This window comes from Brassica napus, chromosome A3 (genome assembly GCF_020379485.1).
Source record: "Brassica napus cultivar Da-Ae chromosome A3, Da-Ae, whole genome shotgun sequence".
NCBI classification, from domain to species: domain Eukaryota; kingdom Viridiplantae; phylum Streptophyta; class Magnoliopsida; order Brassicales; family Brassicaceae; genus Brassica; species Brassica napus.
In genome coordinates this window covers 13573108-13601034 of record NC_063436.1, presented here as the reverse complement: position 1 = coordinate 13601034, position 27927 = coordinate 13573108, and the positions used below count along the sequence as shown (strand labels likewise).

Genomic DNA, 27927 nt, shown 5'->3' with positions numbered 1-27927 from the left:
GCAAGTAAATCATGACCTTCCTATAATATTTTTAGGCCCTTAATAACAATAAATATTTATGGTTAATCAAACTAAAATCTTACATACTTGAATTTCCAGGCACCTTATTTTAGTTTTATTAAATATTTTTAGTTAAGTTTATTATGTTCTAAGTAAATTAAATAATTAATTCTAAGAAATGCCTTAAATCATTTTTTACCAAAAAATATATTATTTCTTAATAGTGTTTAGATTATAAACACTATTAAAAATGTAAAGTAAATTTTAAACTTGCCTGCGCCTTTAGAAGGCTTCGCTCGGCACCGGCCGGTAGAACCATAATCAGAAAAGTCTAGTTCTACAAAATAATTAGAGTTACTTAGAAATTTGTGAGACATATATTATTGGAGGAGAAGCCTATCGTAGTATCATAATAAACGTGACGATACAAGTATTAAATTAAACTGTGATTCCTCATGTTTTGTTTAATACGTGATGGATGTGTATGTAACTACTTTTTTTTTGTTTAAATAACAAAAAAAACAGGAATGTGTATGTAACTACATATATCGTATTGAATAAAAAATTAAAGAAACCTTTAAACTGTTAAAATATGCGATTTGATAAATATTAATAATTAATATGTTGACTCTGTTCCTCCGAGATGGTTATCGGCTCAGGAATCTACTTAGTTTAGTTTTGCTTCTTTGTTGAAAAAAAAGAGATAAATATTAATAATAAATTAAATAGGAATTTGAATTAATAGTACTTTTTCACTTCATCTTCCATTGACCATTGTTTTTATTACACCAATAATTAGATATCCTTTCACCAGGATTTAAACTTTTTAAGTCACACATCAGCATATGATTTATATAATAGATACCTTACGGAACTAAACCACCAATGTAAGGAACCTTGGTTTGTGGAATCCAACTATCGCCGTCAATAAAACTAGAAACCGTGAAATTCGAAGCAATAGTGGCACTGATGATGTGGTAACTAGGCCAAGTGACACGGTTTGTGGTGTTTGAACCGGTTCCATAATTGTTGTATTCAGCAAAGTAGAGCGTTCTCAGTGCCTCACCAGAAGATTTATCCCAACCAGCTGGTTCAATAAATCCATCGATGTATGTTTGCATGATAATCGTCCTCGATAATTTTTCCACGGCCGACCAAGATATGTTTTAACCGTATAGTTGCTCCTTGCGAGATCGTGTGTTGGTTTTATCGCACATCCTTGGATTACAATTCCGGATTGGTCTTTTGGGTTGGTACGACCTTGTGCTGTAATCTCGTTACCATTGCCTTTGCTTGGTCGACGTGCATACAAGTTGCATTTCTGCAATACAACCACAGCATTACCGAATATAAAATCGATTGTACCATATACGTCACATTCTCGATAGAATTGTTTGCCACTGCGGACCCACAAAGTATCCTGGTATCCTTCGATACTGCAATTGTAGAAAACGGATAAGTCCCCGCTGCACATCAATGCCAAAGCTTGTCCCTTTGTGGGTCCAGCCGTGTTTCGAATGGTCAAATGTTTGCAGATAAAATGTGAGCCTGATGCAACTGTAACGTAAAAGCGAAAGTCGGTGGTTAGAATAACAAAAAGAAATGAAATCTCACATATTGTTAATTGTTTATCGATAGTGACGATTGACAAATCCTATTTGCAAAATTAATTATGTACCCTCCAATGCTCATTTGAAATGTTTTCAAAATTATTTTTAGTTATTTGAAAGTTCTTACACTGTTAAATATTTTTTGTACTGAAAAATTAAAACAAAATTTTGATTCACAAGAAAACAAAACAAAATTTTGATTTTACGTAAACGATTTATGAGAATATTAACTTACTAAATGTGGCTGAGACATCTATTCCCCATCCATCCTCATAGCTATGGTTTCCGGTGATGATTGTCCGGTTAATACCGGCGCCACTCATCATCAAATATCTCTTATTCTGATCGATCTTTATATATTCTTCATATTCTCCCTCCATTATCTTTATATGAAAAAAACCTTCATCTCCGTTACTATTATTTGGAGCCATTGCAACCGCGTCATTGATTCTACTGAAATTCCCAAACCCATTCTTGCTAACAGTTACGGTTGCTCGAATCTTGACACCATCGGCATCATGTTGGAGAATGCTTTTTGAAATAGCCGTGCGACTTGCGAAAAAATCAGAGAATACCGAAATGATAATAATGAGGTATAAAGTGGAAATCCGAACCATCTTTCTAATTCTTGTATTACTTTTCCTTAACAAACACTAAAAATTGTGTATTGTTGTTCCCTTTAATATAATGTTGTTTTTCGCAGCCTGTTGAGTGGACAGTAAACATTTAACTAAGCTTCAATGGTTGGTCAGTGGAACATTAGTTGAACAACGCTTTGTGAATCACGTTAGGCTTTTAGGTGGATAGATAAAAGAAGCTTCGTGCTTGTTTTTTTTCATCTTTGTGATTAGCGTGTGAAAGTAAGACTACGAGAGACTTGGTAATTGCATTAATGAACGATGATTAGTGTTGTTGAAATGTTATGATCATAGATTACCCAAACAAGGTCATTTGTTATCGTCGTGAAGTGTATAGGTTTTTCCTATTTTTTGTTTTTTACTTATTTATGTGAATCAAGTATAGTTGTTGGCAAGTGTCCGTCTCTTTTATAAAGTTAAATGATAAGTTGATACATTAGTTTTTACCAAAAAAGTTGATACATTAGCTCGGCAGAGATCGTTAAGTAAAAATTCTTAACCTACCCACCGCTCCGAGTCTCCGACCAAACACGATTAATACTTTAGCCCATAAACTTCTGGTTCTTGAAATAGTTGATCAGTATCACATATGTTGCAATCATCATTTATAATAGAAATATAAATAGTTGATCAGTATCACATATCAGCATGTATTTATCAAAGGATCGCAAATTATTATCATCAATGTTACAATCTTCGAGTTACTTTTATAACAATAAATGCATACTAAAGCTACACATGGTATGAAGAATTGTACTAAGCTGGCAATAAACTGTGATTAACCAAAAATTTCTGTGAATCAAAAGAAAACATACAAGGGTGGTATATACTAAACCGGCCACCATGCACCTAAAGTTTTTTTTATCGCAATTTATCATTAAAAAATATATATCAAGAGTATACGTAATTAATTATATGAGTACAAAATTTTAAATTAATATTAACAATGTTGTAGTACTACATATGAGAAATTATTCATAATAACAGAATGTTAATAACTGAAGAGTGAAGAGTGAAAGTATGATAGCGCTATTAAATATAAAAAAGAGATGGCAAAAATTGTTTCCTTGATGAGGAAGAATGACTTGTTGTTGTCGAACAGAATTCTGGAAGAAATATATGAAGAGATTAAAATAAAAAGATGAAGTCCGAAGTGTGTGGGTTGATGATTGATTATTATCACAGATCACGACATCACGTATAACTGTAGAAGCTTATTTATAGTGAATTTCGATGATTTGTTAATTCTAAAGTTTCTGATGAGTACTTTTCAGTTGAGTGTTACTATCATTAGTTACGTGTTTTTTTTTTGTCATGCATGTAGACTCATATTTTTTTTTTGCAAAAAATTAAGACTCATATTTTGCCCCATCGTATTGAGCTATGCGTGGTTGAACGTTTTCATGAGTGTGTTCATGCTTAGATTTTAATTTTTTAAACTAGTTGGTTTCTTTCGTATATGCGTAGAAACAGGCTTCCTAAATAATACTTTTACGTTTTACCGGTCTAAACATAAAAACTGAAATAATAAATAATTATATATTTAGATTTTATATTGTTTACTAAGATTTGATTTTTGATTTAATTAGAAAAATTCCCTATAATAATTTTTTTAGTTTATTTTTATAAAAATAGCTTTCAATGAGGAAAATGACCAAAAGATGTTTAAAGCTAAAAGATGAGATTTTGAGAGTATGGTTTCAAAATTTTAAAAAAAAATTAAAATTAAAACTTTTAAAATAAAATAGCTATTTTGGTGAAAAAAACTTTAAAGTGCTATTTGAGAAAATTGCTCCTTTAATGAAAATATTTATTTTAAATATTTTAATATTTAACACTATAATTGTAATAGATAATTTTTAATATATTTATTGGTTAAAATACGTTGATCGATTAAACTTATTTATCATATATTCATATTTATCTTAATAAACTAATTTTCAATCATACAAATAATTCATCGTATATCATTTAACCTAAATTAATTTAATAACTTGAAAACTCAATTAATCATATATTTACACTAATTAAGTACAATTTTAAATATTCAAATAATTAAATAAATATCCATTTTGTGTTTGTTAAGATATATTTACAATTAATTTTATGGATATTATTAATTATATTTTAGTTATAGTATTTTCTAATTATTTTAACAATAATTATGAATATGATTTATATTTATGGCATATAACCACATTTTATCATTATCTTATTTTAAGAATATAAGTTTATTGTGGCTAGCCAAATTTTTTTATTAATTTTATTTTAAGAATTTTCAAAATAAAAAAATTTGTCACTAAAATTGTACATGCTACAATAAGATGTTAGCCATATCTCATTTTTTGCTATGCAATATCATCATTTTTATTTCAAAATCATTATGATGATAACACATGCATAAGCAAAGTTTAAAATAGCAATTCGTAAAAATGTTTAGGAGATTAACATGAAAATTTGATTAAACAATGTATTAATAACTTGTAAATTTCTTATACTGTTTTTTCTATATCTCATAAAATGGTATACATCAGATATTAGTAAAAATAACATTATATATATATATATATATATATATATATTTATATTACTAATACAAATCTGTTAGAAATGCTTTACATATCTGTTATTAATCATAAACTGAACGAAAAAATATAAGAAAAAATTATTAATTACAATACTTTAAAAAATTTCCCCTCTCGCCTCATTTGATAAATTAAATTTTAATATGTTTAGTTTTAAACACACAAATTTGAGTTAATATCATTTCTAACTACACTCGAAAATAACAATCCGGTAAATTTGGTGTTTTGTGAATAATAATACACCAAGTTTGATGTAATATTATTAACCATACCAAATATTTAAATAATATTATTTTATTGAGTAATATAGTTAATTATTTTTAATTTGTACAAATAGATATATCATACTGATTTGTACTTTAGTTTTATTTTCAGAAAATGAACATTAAAATATTATATATTCTATTTTACTATGTTTTACGAAATATTAGGTAATGATGAGATTGGGATAATAATAAAACATTTCAGGTGCGAGTATGATTATTGTAATTGTTTAATAAATAAATCATGGGATTCTGTTTTGTATCTTGTCTATGATGAAAGTGAAACGGTGTTTTTTTTTTAACTTTTCATTCCCCCTTACCATAAAATTAATTAATTATCCTCAAGTTAAAGAAGCAGAAGCAGAAGTTAAAAGAAAGGTTTCACCTCTCTCTCCCGGTCATAAACAGAGGCTGACCACAGATAAATGATATATACACCAAAAGCACCAACCTAAGAACCTAAAAGATCAGAGAGAGAGAGATCACTTTGATAATTTAGTCACCATTTACCGAAACTGGAGCTGACATGATCTTGAGTGATGAACCTTAGTCGCTGTTCCATGAGACCCATCGTCGGGTACTTTGGTAAACAGAGACGGTAAAAGCAAGTATGAGACGTTGGAAGACGATCATTAGCTTCATGTAACCTGTAGATATAAAGCTTTGATGACAACCCTCTAAACCCTTCCAACGGTATGAACTTATTGGATGTCCAAAAGAAGAGTACACTCCTCCGTTCTTCCTCTGTCATCTTCCTCAGAATCTACAAAAAAAAAACTTCAGTTAAAGAGATTGGTTTAAAAACAAAGTCGAGCTTTCAAGTGTTTCTTACCTTCCAGAACCAGTCTATTTGGCGGTCGGTTTCTTTGAACCCGTTGTACTCTGTATGCGCTTTCCAATCATCTACGCTAATCTGATTCTCTCCTCCACGAAGCATCCCATCAAAATCCTCTTGATCTAAGTGACGGAAGAAAGACTGTATAGGAACTGAAAGTATATCAGAGAAGCCCTCTGAAAATTTCTCTACTAGCTCGGACACTGATGTGACAAATCGTTCACTGATTAGGAGCTTGACGTATTCCTCCCTGTTCTTGCTGTCAACAGCTGTGGACTTCCCGTCTTTAATAAGCTCTTTTGTCTCCCTTTTTCCTAGCTCCTCTGTTTCCAACACAAAGTTCAGACCGAGACCTGCGTTTGAATCGAAAAACACTGGATCCATCTCTAGAATCTGTTTGCAGCTGTTGTAGATGACTCGGTCCGTATCCTTGATATCCTCCAAAGAGATTTTCTGGTTGGTCAACTGTAGGTAGAAGACACGGTCGAATAGCACCCCCACTTGAACTTTGTGCATCAAAGCTAAAGCAATCACACGACCAGCGAACTTGAAGTAATCAAGATGCAATGGTTCCACCTTGGATGCTGAATGTAAAACAAAACAAAAACATCAATTTATCATTGCAGATCAAAGAGTGACATCCTTAGCAACAAAGCTTAACCTGGATTAGGAGAGAATCTTCTGAAATCATCAGCAGATCGAAGGAAGAGGGTTCCTCCAGGACTAAATATCTCCTGACACACCAAGTGGAACCATTCTCTCAACACACCAGGACCTGTAGCTTCCTCATTCTTGAATTCCATAAACAATGCACCATGAAGTCCCGCTGGGCTTGCTTGTGATATGTAGACATACGATTCTTTTAACACTTGGGACCGATCAATGAGCATTTCGTGCATCTCCGAATAGTCTTCTTTACCGTCAGGAAACAACATCATCGCCAAATGCCTCCTACATTCAAAAGTTGTAGCTTCCCTGTACTCAGAGATCCACCCGTGATCATCCCCTCTCTTCACAAACTTCAAAATGAGAGCGCAGAACGGAACCTTCCTGGAGTTAATAAACCTAACAACCTTTTCCTTACCACCTTGATAGAGTTCAGACATTGAATTGACAATCTTCAGAATATTAAGATACTGACCCCACTTCAAAGCCACAGCTTCAGTGTTGGCAACTCCTCTCCCACCCAACGAAGACTCGATTCTCAACATACAGATATGCATTGTAGTCAACAACCTCCCAAATATCTGACAAATCCGCCCCACCTCCGCCTCCAAGACAGTACTTCTCAGAGGCAAAGCGAAAGGGATTAAGCTAGAGAGCTGGAAATCAATAGCGTACCTCAAGGGTCTCCAAAAGGAAGAGAATTTCTGAACGTCATACAAACTAGGCCCTAAGTTATCCTCATACAACTGCTGCTCCATAAGATCAGCTAACTCGCTTAAACAAGGCAAAATCTCTTCCCCAACAGTCAACAACCTATAATGTAAACTAGTAAACTCTATGCCAGACTTATCAACAAGCTCCTGAACAGTTTCCAGCAACGATCCCAGCGTGTTCCGGCACGATCCGTAAAGGCTGTTGTGAGGGCACACTCTCCTAAGCAATCTACAAAACTCCAACACGACGGGTAAACAACAGCCCTGCTGCTCCTCAGGCAATGCTAAGCAGCTATTCAAGAAGAGCTTAATCGAACTCTCCCCACATGATTTGTTAGCCTCTAAGGGAGAAGTATATAGCATGACCAGAGCAGCTGGCACCGAAGAGTTTGTGAATATTGTAAGATACTTCTCAGTAGACTCGATATACGAACTCTCCTCATCGCCGCCTCCTTCCGTAGGAATCGTGGAGAAGAATGAAGAAAGCTTCTCGTTGATAGACATCCCGCGAGGGAGGTTGTTGTTCTCGCCTCCTCCTCCTCCTCCTCTATGCATCAAAGAGACAATGTACATAATGTCATCAACAACTCGGCAAGCTACAGGATGATCTGTGCTACGCATACGACCAACGAGGTGGAGAGACGAGTCCTGCGCGATGGAGTAGTAGCTCAGCGAGCGCTCGTCCTGTAGCTGCTTCCCTTTGTAGATTACACGCTGCTCATTCACCGGAATCTTGGTCTTCACCTCGATTCTGCGGTGGAGATTCTCCACCGTGTCCTTCTTATCCGCCTGGATCACGATCGTCTTCCCTCCCGACACCATCCTCACGAAGAGCTGCAACCGAGTTGACTCGGAGCGAGTTGACGACTCAGTGGAGGAGGAGGAAGAGCACTCGTCTGAGAAAGACCGATTCTGGGGGGAATTCTCATCGGATCGCCAAGGATTGAACGGTTGCTGCGACGGGGAGGTGTGATCGGCGTCGACCTCGTGCCTCTTCATCTTGTGGAGGATATTATTATCAACGCCGTTATCGTCGAGTTTCCGTTTGTGGTTGTCGGAGTAACGGCTTAGAGTCATCGAGGGATGATAAAAGCCCTGTGTATGGCCGTGTATAGGTGTATGTATAGGAAGGCGATCGGAGGTTTCGTCTGGGTTTTAACAGAGCGGTCACTTGATTTCTCTATACGCCATCTTTCTCTTCTTTAAACAGACGCACACTTTGATTTTTCTTTTTAAATCTAATTCAATATCGAAAGGGGACAATTTTTCAAAAAGAAGTATAATATAAAAAGTTTCATACGTTTTTTTGATTCGCATGAAAAATGTCAAAAAAACAGCATTTAATTGTTGTGATATAAAATGTATATTTTATGACACGTAGATTTTTTCTTTTTAGATAACTATCTACTACTGTTTTGTAATCATAAAATAATTAAAAAAATTATGTGGACTAATAGACATAAATATGTATATATACATCCAATAATTTTAATTCAATGTTGTAAGTGTTTATTCAAATATAACTAGATTTTGATCCGCGTAAATGATTTCTATTTAAAATAGACAATTTTGAAACTTTATAAATATTTTGTTATGCATTAGTTAAGTTTTGATTAGCTTCATTCAAAATTTGTATTCGAAGAACCGTATCCGATCCGTAAAAGCTGTACCAAGCATGAACCACACCGATTTTTTTATAAGTAGTATTTTGCAATATATATAAATTACTTGGAATTATCCAAAGCTAATATATTTTTTTTAAACGCAAAAAATAACTTCTCTAGTTTTACATTATTAGGAATATAATCGTATAATTTTGGAAGTTCGTATATTCTTGGTCTAATCAAATCTTTTAAAATGCCAAGTTATATAATACTAATAAATGATTTTTATTAATGGGTGATAGGCCTCGCCAATCGGGTGACCATTCGAATTCAGATCGGTTTTAATCGGGTTTTGATTTTTTGGGTTTACAAAAAACAGCCCCGTTCAGTTATTATAAACATTTGGATTTTGTCGCATTCGGGTCGGATTTGATAACACATCTTAAACCCGGTTGAACCCATTTAATTTTCGAGTCGGTTCTGAACCTGGTTTCGGGTATCCATACCACTCATAATACCCGAAAGTTCCATACACCTGCATTTTTATTATATGGAACACTTACAGAGATAACAAAAAAGACAATCAGAAACTGCTCTCCCAACGCGATTCCCGAAACCGATTTGTTTTCACCCATCTCCGACGCCGGAGGAGCCCGAGCTCGCCGGCGTCGGGACTCTTCGCCTCATCCCTGTACTTCTGTTACATTTCTAGTCTTTGGTCCGACGATGACTTCTCTCTGCACTGTCAGTCACTCCATGTTTGTGTTTATCGGTTGGTTTTGTTTCGCCTCCACCGCCGGACTCACGGATCTATGTCGGTGTCGCCTCCTCTGGGTGTTGCTGCTCATCTGTAGTCCTCTACCGGCCTTCTCCGTCGTCCCTAGCTCAGCGTTCAGAAAAGCTCCAAATCTGAGATTTCGTTCTTTCACCGGCTCCCCCGCTGCAGTCACCATCACGAACAGACTTGGCGAACTCCATAGGCTATCACATCTACTTTCAGCACAGTCTATTCTCCATGGTTCTCAGTCACCACTCCACCGTAACCTCTGCTCGCGCAACTTGTACTCGCTTTCCAGATCTGAGAGCATGGGCTCCACCACTGCGAAGAGGTCTTTCGGTGTCGACACCACCAAACGCTTCGCCTCTGACACATCTTGCCGTCTCGCAACAGCGGTCCAGCTCCCACGACACATCAATGGATCCGTGCTCAGCCTTGACGACGAGCCTCACCGGATTTCATCATTTTCCGACCGGAAAACTGATTACGGCGCATGTGGTCTCACTGCTCACCACAAAACCCTAATCTCTTTTTGGGCCTTATCTAAATGGGCCTTCTCTACAAGTGACTGGGCCACAAATGTTCTCACAAGCTCTGGCCCATTTCTCAAGATCAAGCGTCCAAGGCAGCGACACCGTGGTTCCCTCCGACAAATCCCTCCGGCTAAGTTCGTTTCAGTGCCAAATTCACAATCGGAGATGAAAAGAGTTTTAATCACCTCACCATCTAGCTTGCCGATCTTTTTGCTACCCGGATCTATTGAGATTCACCTAGTCTCCCGGGACAACATAGACGGTTATAGAGTTGTTTTCTTTCGTTTGATGGGTGCGCTACCTTTAGTCGGCTTCCCACTCATCTTCAAACCCCTTTCACTAGGGTATTTCAACGTCTTTTTAGACTATTTAAAGCTCTCTCGAGCTGTGGTTTCAAGGATTCAAGTGAAGATTATCTGCGGATCTCTCTACTTCGAGCTAGCCTCTCCTTTTAACACATCTATCTTCTGTTTTATTGTTTTCATGTTATCGTTGTTCATCTTACCGTCGAGCATACCTCCGGTTAAAATCGTTGTAGCATCTTAGATTTGAATTAATGAAATTTGTGCAAAAAAAAAAAAAAAAAAAAAAAAAAAAAAAAAAAAAAAGGAACACTTACAGAGACACTGTAATGCTTAAAGGACAATACAAACTACTAAACACTTGTAGACTCTGTTAACATGATCCAAAACAGACGCTGGCAACACTAACCCATTTCTCGTTCCCGTGCAAACACAACCTGAAACATACTTCAAAGAACCTGAATAACACAACCATCTTACACATCACAGAACCTGAATAACACAACCATTAATAAACATGGACAAAGAAATGAGAACTCCAAAGAACCTTTATTAAACTTCAATGTAAATCAAACTCGTTCATAATAAAACTTAATTAAAAGCAACTGTCAAAGCAGAACACATCTCTAATGAGACCAAAGCCGAAAATAAAAAACCAAAGCCAAAATCAAAACAAAAACAAAAACAAAAACAAAAAGACTTCAGATTTCAAGAGCAGTCTTCAATATTCAATCCTCACACTCCCAAACTCTGAAACGACAAACAAAACAATAAGTAAGTGCATAAACAAACAAATAATATGTTAAAAGAACTAAGAGAAATAAAAACATACATTTCTCAACCTTGTCGAGCATTTCAACTTCAGCTAGAATATGCTCATTCGTTTGGACGTTTTCACAGAACTTAATATCAGCCTTTAGCCACTGCTCACTACACATCAAAACTTCTAAAAATGTTGAAACTTTTGGTGCAATCTACAAGTCCTCTATCGTGAAACTGATATGATGGTCTCTTCAGACACAGTGCGTGAATAAATATAGTTGCCATTGCGTATAAACAATAAAGTATGGTTGCTCATTACAAAAATCATTTTTAGATTGTGTATAAAGTATAGTTGTTCATTACGTAAATCATATTTTTCTTTTCTTCCGCTTCTTGATTTAAACAAAGTCAAATTCATACAGTGAGATTTTAAACTCTATATTAAAAAAAATATAGTGAGATTAAATTTATATTTTTAATAATATCAATAATTGTATTCCCAAATTTAACAAATAATATGTTCTTACCATTAGGTATTTAAAATGTTACAAACCCATGCCATATCTTCTCATAACTAAACTAGAGTGAGGCATGAATGATATAATCAGAATCCAACTTAAAGTTTCGATAACTACATCCCTGCGTATAGTCATGAGAGTGGCGATCATATACTTCAAGAAATAACTCTGTTTTAATTGACAACTAGATCTTGAGAAAAATAATAGATATAAAACAATTAAGAACTATAAATATGTCTTGATCATATTAATCATTTTTATATAGCTTAATTAATTTTATTATATTTTTTGTGTAATTTATCTTGTTAATTATTTGGTTTATATTATAATCACTTTAAATTTGTTGTTAAAATTAGTGGTAAGCATTTTTCTTTAAATAACATATATTTTGAAAATTTTGAAAATTATTTTTGTTATTATATTTATTTATTTTTTTTTTGCTGAAATGTTAACTTTATAACAACAAAAAAAGTTTGTACAATCTCATAATCCTAAACTAGGTGATTAAAAGAAATAAGAACAATGAAAAGATTCTCGAGCACAAGAATGCTCTGCTTTTGTTTGGGAAATGAAACATAAGAATCATGGTAGTGACATGGCAGAAACAGAAGCTCTGATCCTCCTGGTTTTACGCTGATGCTGATGTACTGATGTTAAGGCAGCACTGTCTTAGTATTCCATCTGGTCAAACCCTCATTAGTAGCTCCATCTCCATTCCCAACCTGCATTGCAATAAGCCGGTTCTGCATTTCACGATGAACAGTCCGAGCTATGTACATTGCAGTGTGTGGAGGATGAAGATGGCGACGTCCATTTCTTTCACGCCAACTCCAATAGATTGAGGCTTGAAAAGCCATCTTTACTAGCTGTGTATCCAACTTAGAAAGTCTGTTACTCCGAATACTTGAAACTGTCCTAGTCCAGTCGGGATTTATGCGACCTAACAGGAACGGATTCATCAATGTTGTCCAAACGGTATAGGTGAAAGGGCAGGCAAAGAAGAGATGATCTCGAGTCTCATCCGGCTCCCCACACAATAGACAAATCTGCGTTTGACCCCACTGTCTCATTCTATCGCCTGTATCCAGTCTATTCCTGCAAGCTAGCCAAGTGATGAACGCCTGACGAGGAAGAGCTTGCGGAAACCAAACAATGCTGAACCACTCCACCACAGCGTGAGTTGATCGAAGCTGCTCCCAAGTAGCTTTCGATGCAAACTGCTCTTTATATTGTCCCTGACTTTGCTTCCATAGAGGACGATCCCTACCCGCCTCTGGTCTAGGAGGGGGAACACATTTAATTTTCTCAATGATCTCTTGCATAACTCGACCACGACACCTCCGAAGCTTCCAACCCTGAGCATCTGTAGCATCAGCTACTTTAGCTGTCCGGCCAATTCCCAACATTTGGGTACCGACTTCTCCTGAAACATGTATCAATGGTTGGGAATCACACCATACGTCAGTCCAGAAGTAAGTGCTAGCTCCATCCTTTAAGTCAATCTTGAAGAAAGTAGCCGCAACATCCCTCAGCTTCAAAAGTTTTTTCCACATCCAAGAGCCACATGATGTCGTTGGTGGGATATCCCAAAATGAAGATCCCCTGATGAGGTACTGATAAACCCAAGATACCCAAAGGGAATTTTTCCTTGACAGAATCATCCAAATAAGCTTTAGTGAGAAAACCATTGATGTATCTCTCAGTTTCCGGATGCCCAATCCTCCTTCCTTTTTAGGCACACATAGATCAGACCAAGCAACTTTAGCTTTTGAGGTAATGTTGGGAGAACCAGACCACAAAAACGCTGAGCACATTTGTTCTATTCGATCCAAACAGCCAGCAGGGAGTTTAAAAGCAGAGCACCAAAAGTTTGCAGTGCTAGTGATCACTGACTTTATGAGCTGGAGTCTTCCTGCGTATGAAAGATTTTTACTCGTCCAAGATAAGAAGCGAGAGCGTATCTTATCAATAAGCGGCTCATACTCCAGTCGCGTCATAGTTTTGGTAGTCAAAAGTAAACCCAAATAACGAATTGGCAGAGTTTTCAAAGGAATACCCAAGAGAGTAGCCCGTTCTACTAGATCAATCGAAGTAGTCCCAGCCTTATAAAGAGCAGACTTGCTCATATTTATGGCTAGTCCTGATTCGCTCTCAAACTCCTTTAGTACCTCAACTGTGCCCGCTAAAGACCGCTCTGATCCATCAGTGAAGATAAATAAGTCATCAGCAAAGCTTAAGTGAGTTAAAGCAACCTCTTGACAATTTGGATGGTATCCAAATCTACCCAATCTCGCTGCTTTATTCAACCGGTGCGTCAACACATTGATGATAATGACAAAGAGAATTGGTGAGAGAGAACAACCTTGTCGCAGCCCACGAGAACTGGTGAAAAATCCCTCAAGCTCCCCATTAACATTCACCAAAAAAGCCGCAGTGGAGATACATCCCTTTATCCAACTTATAAAAATTTCTGGAAACCTCATCGCCTTTAGAATGTTGAGAAGGAAATCCCAACGAACTGTATCAAAAGCCTTAGTGATATTATATTTATTTTACAATGTATAACATATATATATATATATATTATGTAGTGGCTATTATTGAATTATTATCTTTCTTAAATAAATGATATAACAATTATTTAGGAAATTAAAATGAAATAATTCATTAAGTTAATTGATTTATTATTGATTGAAATTTTTTAGTATTTAAACCTATAAGAATAATTTCTATTTATTTTCATTGTTTTATAAATTATTTGAATTTTTGAATTATTTATTTTATCTAAATAATTTAGAAAATAATTGTCAGAAATTATTAAAAAGATGAGATCTAATATTTTATATTTTTTGGACACAAAATTTATCATAGTATTGTTTAGAAACATGGATAAGAGTATAAAGAAATGGGTATATTGTTTGGGAACATGGATAGTAGTATAAAGAAATGAATATTAATGATTTAATGTAAATTTAACTATAAAATAGAAAGGTGTATTTAATTTAAAAACTTACAAAATAAATGTTAGGTCTAACACAATGTTTCTGTTATAATAAGGTACTAGATTTTGATATGCGCAACCGCGCGGGTGTGTTTTCATTTTTCTATACATAAATTATTGTTTTAGAATATAAGTGGTATATATTTTTAACATTAATCATATACTTAAATGTTTATATAACTATTTCAAATATATTGGAGAGAAGATCCCACATCAGAAATATAAAAGGGACTTGAGTAATATATAAGGGACTTGAGCCAATTCACTAATTGCTAATTGGTTTTAAGTTAGAAGGCCAGGAAACTTTAACATGGTATCAGAGTCGGCCCAATACCATGACCCATTACTCCGGCCCGGACAGTGGCCCGATCATCCATTAGCTGATGGCCCATAGAAGGCTCAGTTCCACTAGAAAAATAAAGCATGATTTTGGAGGGGGTATGATGGATTTTGCGAGATTAATGGTTATACGCACCATTATCTCGAGGGAGGGTATTGGAGAGAAGATCCCACATCGGAAATATAAAAGAGACTTGAGTAATATATAAGGGACTTGGGCCAATCCACTAATTGCCAATTAGTTTTAAGTTGGAATCCCAGGAAACTTTAACAAATACAATAATTTTATAATTTATATGTTATAATTAATCAAATTTTTAAAACCGTATGTATTAATTTGTCACTTCTTATTATATATATATATATTTTTTTTTTCTTATTATATATTTATCTTACTGTATTTGCATTTAGTTACAACACAAATTAATATATTCATGAGAAATTATATTTGAAAATTATTTTGTATTTAATTTATGCTAATATTTTTTTATGATTACTCATTTTAGATAATATATTATTGTATATGCAAAGATCTAAGATATGTTAATTTTTAGACATGTATTATATATTTTGCTAATTTTAAGTTTTTCTATCATCATATTATATTTTTAAAATAAATAATTTATATTTATGAAAATAAAATTTATAAATTTATCAATTGAATATACTTTTATCATATTTATTTAAGTATAATAATTGTATTTTAACATGATCATCATGACTATAAAGTAGATAAAATAAGATATAATTTATTTATTTTTTATTTTATGAACGATAAATTAAAATACATTAGGTTATTGTTAAAATATTTATACACAGATTTATTAAAAATTTAAAATATAATATATAAATATCTATTATATTTAAAATGAAAATATATTATGATTAAAGTAGTTACAAAGATTTTTATATTATTAGCTTAAAAAAAATACATGTTAATTTTTATACATGTATTATATAGTTTGCTAATGTTAACCCATCTTACCAACATATTAGATTTTATTTTTGAACATACATATTTTATACTTACAAAAATTAAATATATAAAATATATAAATTTATAAATTTAATATAATTTTATTATATTTAGCTCAATATAATAATTCCTTTTAATATAATTGATTATGATTATATAATAGATAATATTATAGAATTTTTTGTTTTTCATTTGATAAACGATAACTGAATATATTAATGTATAATAATATTTCAAACTAATTTCAAAATTAGTGAAAATATTTAAATATAATTTCGAAAATGAAGATCTTGAAAAAACCTTTTAAAACAAATTTGTTAGAATTTTAAAGTAAATAAAAATTTATGTTTAAAATGAAAAGATAACTTATATATTAAAACATAAGTCATAACCGTGATTCATGTGTGATTTGTTTTAAAAAATAGACTTAATGGACCTATTATTAGAAAGTCATATTACATTTAATCTCTAATCTTATCATTATTATATGTCTTAATAACTCACTTTCTAAATTATAGGAATTAAATAATATTTCAATAACACAATATTGCTACATTATACAAATTAAATAACTATCAATCATTTACAAGAAAAAAACGTGATCTGAAAACTTTGTTATCACTTTTTACTTCCATATCATGTACCATCATGTTTGAAAAAGACTGCAAGGAACATAAATATTTCTCGAGACTTCTACACTTAATCATGTACAATTTTAAAACTAAACTGATTTTAAATTGTTTTGTGTTTTATATATAGTTTATTTACAAAATATAATTAAATATTTAATTAAATTATTTATAAAATTTATACACGAAACTTTAAGTTTAGTTTTTTGTTAACTTTCTTATTTTGTGAAATGTTTAATTATCTTTGTAGATGATAATATTTTAATATATTCCAAATTTTATTTCTATTTATTTATTCAATAATGAAATACTAATCCAACAAACAAAAAATATATAAGAATAAATAAACACATGTGAAAGTTTAAAACAATCTATTTGATGGAGAACAAGCATACTCTAATATTATTATGTTTGAACAACCTTAATATACTCGATAATATAAATCTATGAAGCTAAAAGTTTAATTTTTTAATAACTTGTGAAATTTTGAAACAACAAATTTAATAAAAACAATTATGTTAAAATTATTATGTTTTAAAAAGTGATAGACACATTTCATATTTATTATAATATATACCAATTTAGAATTGAAAATAAAATATTTATATAAAAATAAATGAAAACAAATATCCGTCCGGTTGCGCAGATCGATATCTAGTTATGATTAAAATATTATAAAGATTTTATGTATTATTAATCTTAATAAAATACATTTAATAAAAATTTTAAATGATTGTCAAAATTAAAAAGTTATACATGAAATAAGTCATGATTTCTATTTTAATATATAAGACATTACTAAATCTTTAATGCTCACCTCATAATATTTACGGGAAGCACAAATCAACGATAGGTTCGTATAACACAAACAAGGAAGCTTTAGAAGGTTTGAGAATGGTCTTACGAGAAACTGCAGAACTCCAGTGCCGAGTCCATTGAATGCAGGAATCACCTTTCGTTACGGGAAGCTGGTTGTTGATCGTTGGTCGGATTTCATTGAGAATCAAAAGAAGCTTTGAGAAGCTGAAATTGATACTCTATGAAGAAACTGGAGCAGAAACTGAAGACTAGAAGCTGCATACGAGCCATGGGAGTCTTCAGAACCAGTGGAAAGGTCACCAACTCACTCCATCATCGTTGACTTAAAAATGGCTTTCTGATAGATGATAAGAAGCAGTTATTCGTCTTCCAATATAAAAAGAAGAATAGGAGATTTTGTCTAAGGTGGAGAATGCAAATATAGGCTCCAACTTTGTATTTTTTCCGGCCCATATAAAATTTATAAACAGGAAAATGCCGAGCAAGTATAGATATAAATTTAGAGTAAATATAAATTTAGAGTAAAACCGGAGCTTTTAGCTCTAGTGGTAAAAGGCTTATAACGGTGAGTACCGCCACCTGAATTCGAATTTCGACCACTGAAAAATTAACATTTCAGCATCGCCAGGAACAGAGAACCGACACGTGACAATACATGATTAGTCTGAATCATTTCTGTGGGGCCAGGATACCTCTGTATAATTAAAAAAAAAAAATTTAGAGCATCGTTAAGAACTTTCTTATTTCTGAATGCCAAAATTCGACCAACACTCGACCACTCAGATTTAAGAACATAATACCTATCTTTTTGAAAAAAAATTAATTTGAAAATACTTACTTAAAAGTAAATTTCCAAACATATGAACACAAATTATAGATAAAAATGCTATGCTTTACTGAATTTATGCAAATCAACACATGTTTACCATAGAAATTTCTTCTATTTTAAAATAAAAACATATCAAATATTTATTAAAATATATATTGAAAAGATAAAAAGTCGTTATAGGCGAAATACACATAAACAAACTTCTAAAACCAAAAAGTAGAAACAGAAGTGGTCATATATTTACAGCTAAAAAGTAAACAATAAAACAAATTATTAGCAACGCATATAATTGTAATTTTTAGTATTTTAACTGCATTAGTTGTATTTATACTATTCACTTATTGGAAAATAGTTTCATTGAATTACAGAAAAAAACATATATGAAAGAAATTGTAATTCATTCCTTTTAATATTAAGATAAACATACTATAATAAAAATAACAAAATACGCTTTGTTAAATTTAAGATCAATTTAAATTAAAGTAGGCAAAACACTTTGAAATTTACTAGAACTGATAATAAATTTATGTAATTCTTTCGGATACTAACCGGCCCGTAGGGCGGACCAACTCTAGTATCTTTAATTTTAATGTTAACATCATTATAATTTATAAATTTTTTTTAATTTTAATAAAAGAAAATGATTCATGTATTTTCTTAATTTAGAATATAATTAAATAAATTTATTTTATATTGTATGCAAACTATACAATCAAAATATTCTTTCTATATTTCGAAGGTGTTTTCTATTTTATTATTTCAAATAATGAACTTAGTGTAACAAAATATTGTTAGGATATATGATATGTATTAGCAACTTATAACAATTAAATTATATATTAAACTTACACCCATTATATATTAATAATGTTGATCAAGACATATGAACAACATTTTTTATTGAGTTACACTATATATACATGTAAATAATTATTTAAAATATTTATTGTAAAATCAAAGGTAAACAACACATATAAGAAGTTAAAATAAATGTTCGACGAGACAAACAAAGTATCATTTTGGTTGTCTGAATATATATAGGAAATATGAGTAACCACTACTATATAAATTAATTTAAAAGATAACCGATTTTAAATTTAACCAATAAAAATAAAACAAACATCTGTACTGTCAAACTCTAATTACGTTATTAGATGTAATCGAACGAGGTCTTCAAGGTTAAAACCAGTGAATATAATTATCAGAAAGGAAACCATAACCACGACGGTATAGCAAATGATAATCGATTCCATTCCTTTCGTGAATTCTTCTTTATGCTAAACACTTGAACAAAGTTCACCATCCGAGTCTCTCTTAAACTGGGCTATCAGGATATAACGTCAGCCCTTTTAATATCAATCCATGATAAGAAGTAAGATCTAAGCCCATTTCATTGTTTTTCTTGTCCTTTCAGCTTCTACAAGCCTAAAGTCTTCGGGAAATATGTACAGAAAGGATCTTCCTCTTCTGTCAACAAAAACTAAAAAAGGGTTAATGTGTTGTTCAGAAAAGAAGAATATATGGGAGTGATTGGTTGAGCTGTAACTGTAGAAAATTTACTTTAGAATTTAGTCTGTAGGATTCTTGATTTATTTAGCTTTAATAGATGTAACTTTAAAATTTCCTACAACTAAAAAAATGTGGTTTTAGAAAATAAGATTTTTACAACCATTTTTGTGTGTTTTTGCTGTAGCTTTAGTCTTTTGGTTGTAGCTTTAAAAACCAAGATAAAGCATAATTGGTAGTATTTAAGGTTGTAGATGAAAATTAAAGCTAAAGTCACTTCCTATAGCCCAACCAATCACCCCATAGTTTTTATTTCTTTGTATATAAAACAAAACATTATAGAATAAAATAGTATTTCATTCTGTAAATTTTATTAGATAAAATTTAACTCCTTTAAAAGAATCAATTTATTTTTAGTTAGTTTTCAAATGTACATGTTTTTCAGCATCTCACCTAAAATATCTATGCAGAAAAATCTCATCATTTTATTGTACCCTATTTTAATGGTAAAACAAATATTAACAATAATGCAAAGCCTACAATTTTATAATCTATTGTATTTGAGGGTATATAAATACATATAAGAGCAAAAGGAACCAAAGGACTGGTCAAGTTTAGTAGATTCAAACTCTACAAATATGCTTTTCGGAATTCAAGATTTCACAATAGCACAAAATAAAATATCTCCTCAAGTTTGAGTGATATAATAGTTGTTTGATGTCAAAAACAAAAATACATAAAAATATTTGTAGGTACTATTAGAAAAAAGTAATTCAAATTTTACTATTATTATATAAAATTTCGAATTTGTTTCTATTAATAATTTATCATCGTGTATCTATTCATAAATAGATAATAAAAAGCTTAGCTTAAAAATAAGTTATACATTAAGTATTATTGTCAAGTAAATACACAAATACTTTATTTGAAATCATATAAATGTGTCATTGATAATATTGTTTAGATCAGATCCATTTCTTTACCAGAATTAGTTTTGATGCCAAAAATTTATTATCTTTAAGTTTTCTTTTTTTTTTGTTCAAATCTCTCCAAGTATATTAAAAGTTTATGTTGTTTATATGAATATATATGACTACATTGGCATTGAATTAAGTATCTGTCGTGAATCAATTTATGTACTTTCTTTATAATCCATCCAAATTCCAACTCATATAACCGCTAGATCGAAGTTCAATAATAGAATATATATTACAGTATATGTAATAATTACGTGTACCTGTAACGTTTGATTGAGTATGAAGGCATCTCAAATCAATGATAAGTCCCAAAATTCCAAATTTGAGCAATGATAAAAGTCTGAATATGCCAAATTTGATCACGGGAGAGAGTTCATGCATTTTATAAGATTATCTAACTGGAGTAAAGAATAAGTCAAATAATTAGAATTAAAAAGGTATAATTTAAAACTGGTTCAGTTACAAAATAAAATTAAATTAAAACTGGTTTAATTTGATCAATTAATCAGTAATTAGTTCATCAAAAACTGCAAATGATGTGACATGTTTTATTTTCCCCGAAGACCCGGTTAATTTAATTTGTTCGTCTCTATTTGACTATCTGCAGATACCACTATCGATATTTTCAACTTCACTCTATTTTCTACTTTAAAATAGATTTTAGAATAAAAGTGTTTTAATCCAATGATATTCTATTTTTCATGCTATAATATAATAAAAAATAGGATTATATCTATATATAAAGTAATTATTTTGGATCGTCACTTTATTTTTTTATTCTAAAATATAGAATTATTGGAGCAACAATCAACTATATTATAGAATTACTTTAGAATTATTCTATTTTAGAAAAATTAGAATAAACACAATTATAACAACACCAAAAAATAGTAGTACAACACTTAGTACAACACCAAAACATTTTAAAAATAAAGATAAAATTAGCAGAAAATAGTACACAAAAAGTTGAGTGAGTATACTAATTTTTATATACTATTATTAATGCTAATTGTTAGTGATCGATAAAGTATATATATACCTACGTACCTACCAATGATATCCTTTTTTTTTTTTGATAAGTAACGGATGATATTCTTTCTGATCTTTTATATTGTAAAGTTGAGAGCCATGTTATAAGCCATAAAACATTTTTACGTCATGTCATAACGTATTAGCAAACGTACTGGTCCCAGGAGAGTAAGCAGAGCAAACCGTAGCATTAGGTAATAGCTAGAACCAAGTTATGATACATAAACAAGAGAAGGTAAACCGTAGAGTTAACTATAGAATATGTATTCCAGCTCTATGTCGACCAACGGTATCTGACCATAATACAACCAAACGAATTATAGCAAGGTAGAATATATAATAAAATTTTGTTTGCTTTATATACCAAAGATAGATCACTTTATAATACTCCAATTTCTAAAGTAAGTAGACGAACATAATGAGTATTCTATTCTCAACTAAGACATTAAATAAAATATGATTTCACATTTGTTTTTAAGTAAAAAAAAACATATGAATAGTCCTACTTTTGTTTCTAATAGTTTTCATATTTTTGAAAAGTTTAAAATTTAATTTATTATTTTTTTCTTTACCAAAAGGTATAACATGTCTTTTTTTTTGAACGACTGATACATTAATTTCATAAAGAGTTTTACATGCAGTTGAAGAAGTTTAACAGAGTCTTCTTAGCAAGGCTGTCCGCTGCAACATTGTCTTTGCGAGAAATAAATGAGAAACAGAAGTGGAGAGATAACAAGTTAAGTTGTGGATGTCCTGGAGGATTCCATAAAGTCCCGTGATTTGGTCTCTTCCGTTGATTGCCCTGATTAGTATCTGGGCGTCCGATCTGATTGCGATGTTGATATGGCCATGGCTTCGAGCTTGTAAGAGAGCTTCATGGATGGCAAGTGCCTCTGACATGATTGGAGAGCTCACCCATTCTTCTGTTCTACTTCCTTGTCGAAACGGCTTCCGATTGGCATCAGAGAAGATCCAAGCAATTCCGGCCGTTTTTGTCTCTTCCTTCCAAGCTGCATCCGTGTTGATGATGATGGTTGCTGTTGATTGTATCTGAGGATCTGTCTGAAGTTCTATTGCTCGGTGTATCTCCTGTTGTGCCTGTTGCCATTCTCTAGCGTCGGCGATTGCTAAATAGCCTAAAATTTTGGAAATAGCCTAAAATTTTGTCTAACATGTCTAAATAGCCTAAAATTTTGAAAGTTTTAGTGGAACAAACTTAAGTTAAAAGTATCCCATTATTTCAATTCTCTCATGATTTTATCTTAACAAAAATGTGACATATGTTATACAGATTGATGACAAAATTAGTAAATACACTTTCTTTTGCATGTACTCGGAGATGATCGAATGTTACATGTGATTCATTCTTATAACTAAATAAATAAAACATGTTTCCCTGTTTTTTGGATTGACAAATAAGGCCGATATAAACAACAACATCGATTGGTACTTTTATTAATCAAATTCAAAAGAAACAAATACAACAGATATAGATGAATAATGAAGCAAAAGAAGTACGAACTTGCCGATTACACACAGAAAGACCCATACATAATCCATATTATTGCATGATGAAAGTTACGTTCACCATTTAAAACAATCCACGAGAAATACAAAACAGAAAAAAATCACACCAATTAAAAAACCACAAGAAGATAAGGTAATAAGTTCACGCATTCGTAAACCATATGATTTGTTTTTGTAAGGTTGGCTTTAGATAAGTACTCAACTTATGCGCATTGGAAATTCTTTGGAGCTTTTCTACTACACACGTTGAGGAGTACGCTCAGATTGATGGGAAGGTTAAGTTTGATGCCAAGAATGTTAGCCTTGAGAACGGTACAGAGACAGACCGCAGCCTCAAGGTCAGCCAAGCCTGCAATGAGAGAGCAGCATGGCTTTACGGGTGGGTTTCCCAATGTTAGGTCCACTAGTTTGAGCACATTAGCGCAAACACCTAGCTGTAGGGAATCTCTAGGACAAGAGCCTGTGCTTGGGGTGCTTGGGGTACTTGGGGTTGTTGGGGTGGTTGGGGTGGTTGGGGTGGCTGGCGTGGGGATGCACTTGTAGCATGTAGCGGAAGTGTAAGTGAAGAAGAGGAGGTTGACAGCAAGGAAGAGTGCGAGAGAGGTTCTTGAAGCCATTTTTTTTGTAGCGGAACTGTTCTAACAAAGACTCAAGAAGTAGTAGTGTGTTTAATTTTCTTTGAGATCCGGTGGAGATAAATGATGGGTGTTACTTGGTATTTATAGAATTTTCGTTAGGAGAGAAATGAAAAGGTTTATTGTTATTTTACTACAGGAGACTAGTTGACTAATTTTATATTTACAATTTGATTATAGAAGGAGACTTTCATTTTCCAAAATTAGCTGGCAATCAAACATAATACGGTACTAATTAAATCTTTAGTTAGTAATAAACTGGAGACGCCTAAAATATTTGGTGGTAGATACTAGAAAATGCATAGTGAATAATATTATTTAGAAAAGATAATAATATTATTACCTATACAGGTTTTTGTTAGTTAGTGCTCCCAGTTTTGCGACATACATAGAATAAAACTTCTGAAATAACAATATTTGGAAGTTTAAAATTTTTAATTTTAGACAAATATTAATCAATCAATAAATTAGTATTTAAGAAAGACATTTCTTTTTAATAATTTTCGAAATTTGTAATTTAAAATGTTATATAAAAATTATATAAATAACATGCATGATTTTAAATTATGATTAATAATCTTAGTCATCATAATAGAACAAAATGTTAAAAACCCTACTAAATTATCCAAGTGAAAATGGTATATGTTCAATAGTTCAAAAGTTACAAGTAGTTGTTGGTACTATCCTTAATGGTGATGATAACATTGAGTTAATACTATGGTTCTTTTTTTCCGTTAAATAGCTAATACTATGATTCATTAGGAATTTGCCACGCAAGGGATTAGTGATCTATTACAGTTTTGGACAGAGTTCACAATTAAATAAATAGATGAACAGTCAAATCAACACAATAATGGAGCAAGGTTCTCTCCAGCATTTGACACATAAGCTTTTAAAATCATTGTGTGATTGCCATGTCAATTAATGAAAAAAGTTGTACTACCAATCAAAACATTTCATTATTTACACATCATCTAAATTTACACGTCAACGTGTTAGCTATTCTCAAAAATGTATTTCTTAATTTGATTGCAAATCTTACGTCTCGGTCAGATTCCTTCATCTTCAAAAAATATTGTTCCATATTCATGTAACACGGTGGTTCAAGACAAGTGGTAGTGATAAGAGATCCATTAAAAATGGGAAGGAAAATGCTTGGGGCGCAATTCTCTTGCTAGGATCTCGACGTTGGTGGCTTCGTACAGCTTGAATGGTAACTGTGTAAATCTCTGGTGGGTTGTGAAGATTCCAGCATCGAGTGATGTTGAAGAGAGGCAGCTCCGACATCGCTCCTCTATCCTCCATGTCTCGGTTCTGTTACACTAACACCAACAAGAGCAAAAATGATTCTATGGACAGCAGATACGATGGATCCTGTGGTGATTGGTTCGCAAGAGGCAGTGGTGGTGACGATCTAAGACGAACGCAGTCTTTTCCAATAACGGAGAGGAAGATATTAAGGAAGAACCAAGAACAATACGAGAACTGGAGGACGAGAAGAAGAGAAGATAAGACAAGGAAGGTGGTGAGAAGCAAGGAAGATGACGGCTTGGCTTAGTTTAGGTAGAAGGAGATAGATATACTTAGATATGTTATACACGGATTAGGTTAAAGTGAACAAGAAAAATTGAATTTTGGTTAATAAAAAAATAATTAGACGAACCAAAGCGGTTAGATTATCTCAAATCTGATCTGAATGATAATTGTAATAATACCAGAAGACGAGAACCTGTTTTTCTAATTGGAAGGAACCTGTTTATATATATGATTTGTTTTTGGATACAAAAAGAAAAATTAATTTGGGAAACAGATATTGTTAGATTTCATCATTATGCATCCTAAACACGCTTGATAGTGTTGTTAGATTAACTTTTCTCTTCTCTTGTACATCTGAATATCAAGTTTGGTGGAAAATAACAATGACACCAGTGAGTTGTTAGATTTTATCATTTCAACAAGTGTAGGAATAATGATCACGATGTTGAGAAAAAGCTGGAAAGTATTTTGATACCAAAATTTGTTAACTGAGATCCATCCAATTAGATTTCACTCAATTTTTGAAGAAAATATTTTGCAGTTTCACTGAGAAACTGTTTTTTTTTTTTGTTTCTTTGGGGTATCATAGGCTAAGTTTGAGAAAATACCTATGTCTTTGAGGACCTGTGTCTTTTTTTTTGTCACGATGAGAAGTTGTGTCTAGGAGAAGGAAAATCTGTGTTATTCTCTAAAATCTACAAAGAAAAGACGCAGTGACACATCAAGGAGTTCTCTATTCTCCAATGGGTAGTTACATTTTGAGTTCACTTTCTCTTTACCGTGTAACATGTGAAATGAATCTTGGCCTTTCAAGCACTGTGACATCTCTGAATAAAGTAATTAATCATTCAAGCACCTGTAGAATCATACAGTTAGACGTAAGTTCCATTTCTGTATAACAAAGATATATATATATATATTCTCATACATGTTCTTTGCTTGATGCACAAATATGTCTTCTCTGTTGCAGAACATTCTGAGCCAGCTAAGGCAACTACAATATGAACGATTTATTTGGTCACATGAACAATTGCATAGAACCAAGAGGTATTGAGACCGATCACTGACGAGTGAAGTTGACATACTCATTTGAAAATATATTAGTAGATTAATAGAAGGTTCATCAAAGTTACAACGTTCAAGAACCTAAGACAAAGCCGAAATATTCAAATGACTAAAAATATCACCAAATAAATTACTAAAATACAGTATAGACTCATCATAGTCTTCTTAAATTTATATAGAAACATTCAAGTTTTAAGAACCAAAATATATAAAAACAAAATATAAACATTAAGTTGGAAAGAGTGAACATGTTTTCTAAAACCCGTTCTTACATAAGGTTTGATAAATTTTATCGACCTTTTATTTATCAAAGATAATTGTAGTTTCATTAGTATTATATATATTGTATATTGAAAAATGTGAAATTCAGGAATATATTGTATTAATATGACAAATATAGTACTAACAAAAATTACATTTACTTCTAACTACATTTGTAAAGTCGAGGACAAGCCAATTTTTTTTATAATTTTCCAATCAACTGTTTCATGGTGAATGGCAAAAAGAGTACGGATAGTACATAAAATTTATTTTGTGTTATGACAGTCCGCGGCGTAGCGCGGGTTTTGACCTAGTTTTAACAAAAGAAAGAAAGGAAGTGCTCACAAATCAGTTGCAATAGCAATGCCGAATGATATTATATCATATTTTTGCCTACCAAAAAAGTAACAATAAAAATAACAAATGTAATATCTTAATTTTGGTGGAATTCACATAAGAATAGAAGCAGCTGACAAAAAAAATGGAAGAAGTTTGTACTAGTTTTTTTTGGGAATAAATAGCATAAAAAGAGAGAAATAGGTTTCATGATTTTGACAGATTTATTATGGTTATGTTGGAAAAACAACTATAAAGGTTAATGGACTAACCCAAATCATTATTTTCATGTTTTTAAAGTCTGGTACTTCAGGGATTCGAACCCCATGGAACCAGTAAAATCATACTCGCATCATATGGCTGGCACAGAATTGTATCTTGTATTTCATATTGAGGGAATGCCCAATTTGATTTATATTTTTTATCAACAGTAAAAAACATTCTTCGTAAGTCTTTCATATTTTTTTTGTTTTCAAAGATAAAGACGTAGACTTCTAGTAAAGATTGCATTGCAAAAAATATAAGTTTAGTCAATTGCAAAGCTAATTTGTGCGTTGATAAGCAGACCGCATAGTAAGTTTACACATATACATAGACATACAAAACAGTCTACTATCGTGACCCATATTTAAATAGTAACGAAACCTCTGTAAAT

General features: G+C 32.1%; 2 protein-coding genes and 1 pseudogene across 2 annotated transcripts; all 3 read right to left on the bottom strand.

Moving 5' to 3' along the window:
• Positions 1-85: 85 nt before the first annotated feature.
• On the bottom strand, positions 86-4678 carry LOC106436281 (annotated as a pseudogene).
• Positions 4679-5412: 734 nt separating this feature from the next.
• On the bottom strand, positions 5413-8556 carry LOC106438772 (E3 ubiquitin-protein ligase UPL5). The gene is made up of 3 exons (XM_013880044.3): positions 6593-8556; positions 5929-6515; positions 5413-5859 (listed from the first exon to the last, which is right to left on the bottom strand). The coding sequence occupies exons 1-3, from the start codon at positions 8385-8387 to the stop codon at positions 5596-5598; spliced, it is 2646 nt and encodes an 881-aa protein (XP_013735498.2). The 5' UTR covers positions 8388-8556; the 3' UTR covers positions 5413-5595.
• Positions 8557-23339: 14783 nt separating this feature from the next.
• Positions 23340-24145, bottom strand: LOC106443818 (putative lipid-binding protein AIR1). The gene has a single exon (XM_013885374.3). It carries the CDS (start codon positions 24054-24056, stop codon positions 23643-23645), a length of 414 nt encoding a protein of 137 aa, XP_013740828.2. The 5' UTR covers positions 24057-24145; the 3' UTR covers positions 23340-23642.
• Positions 24146-27927: the final 3782 nt, after the last annotated feature.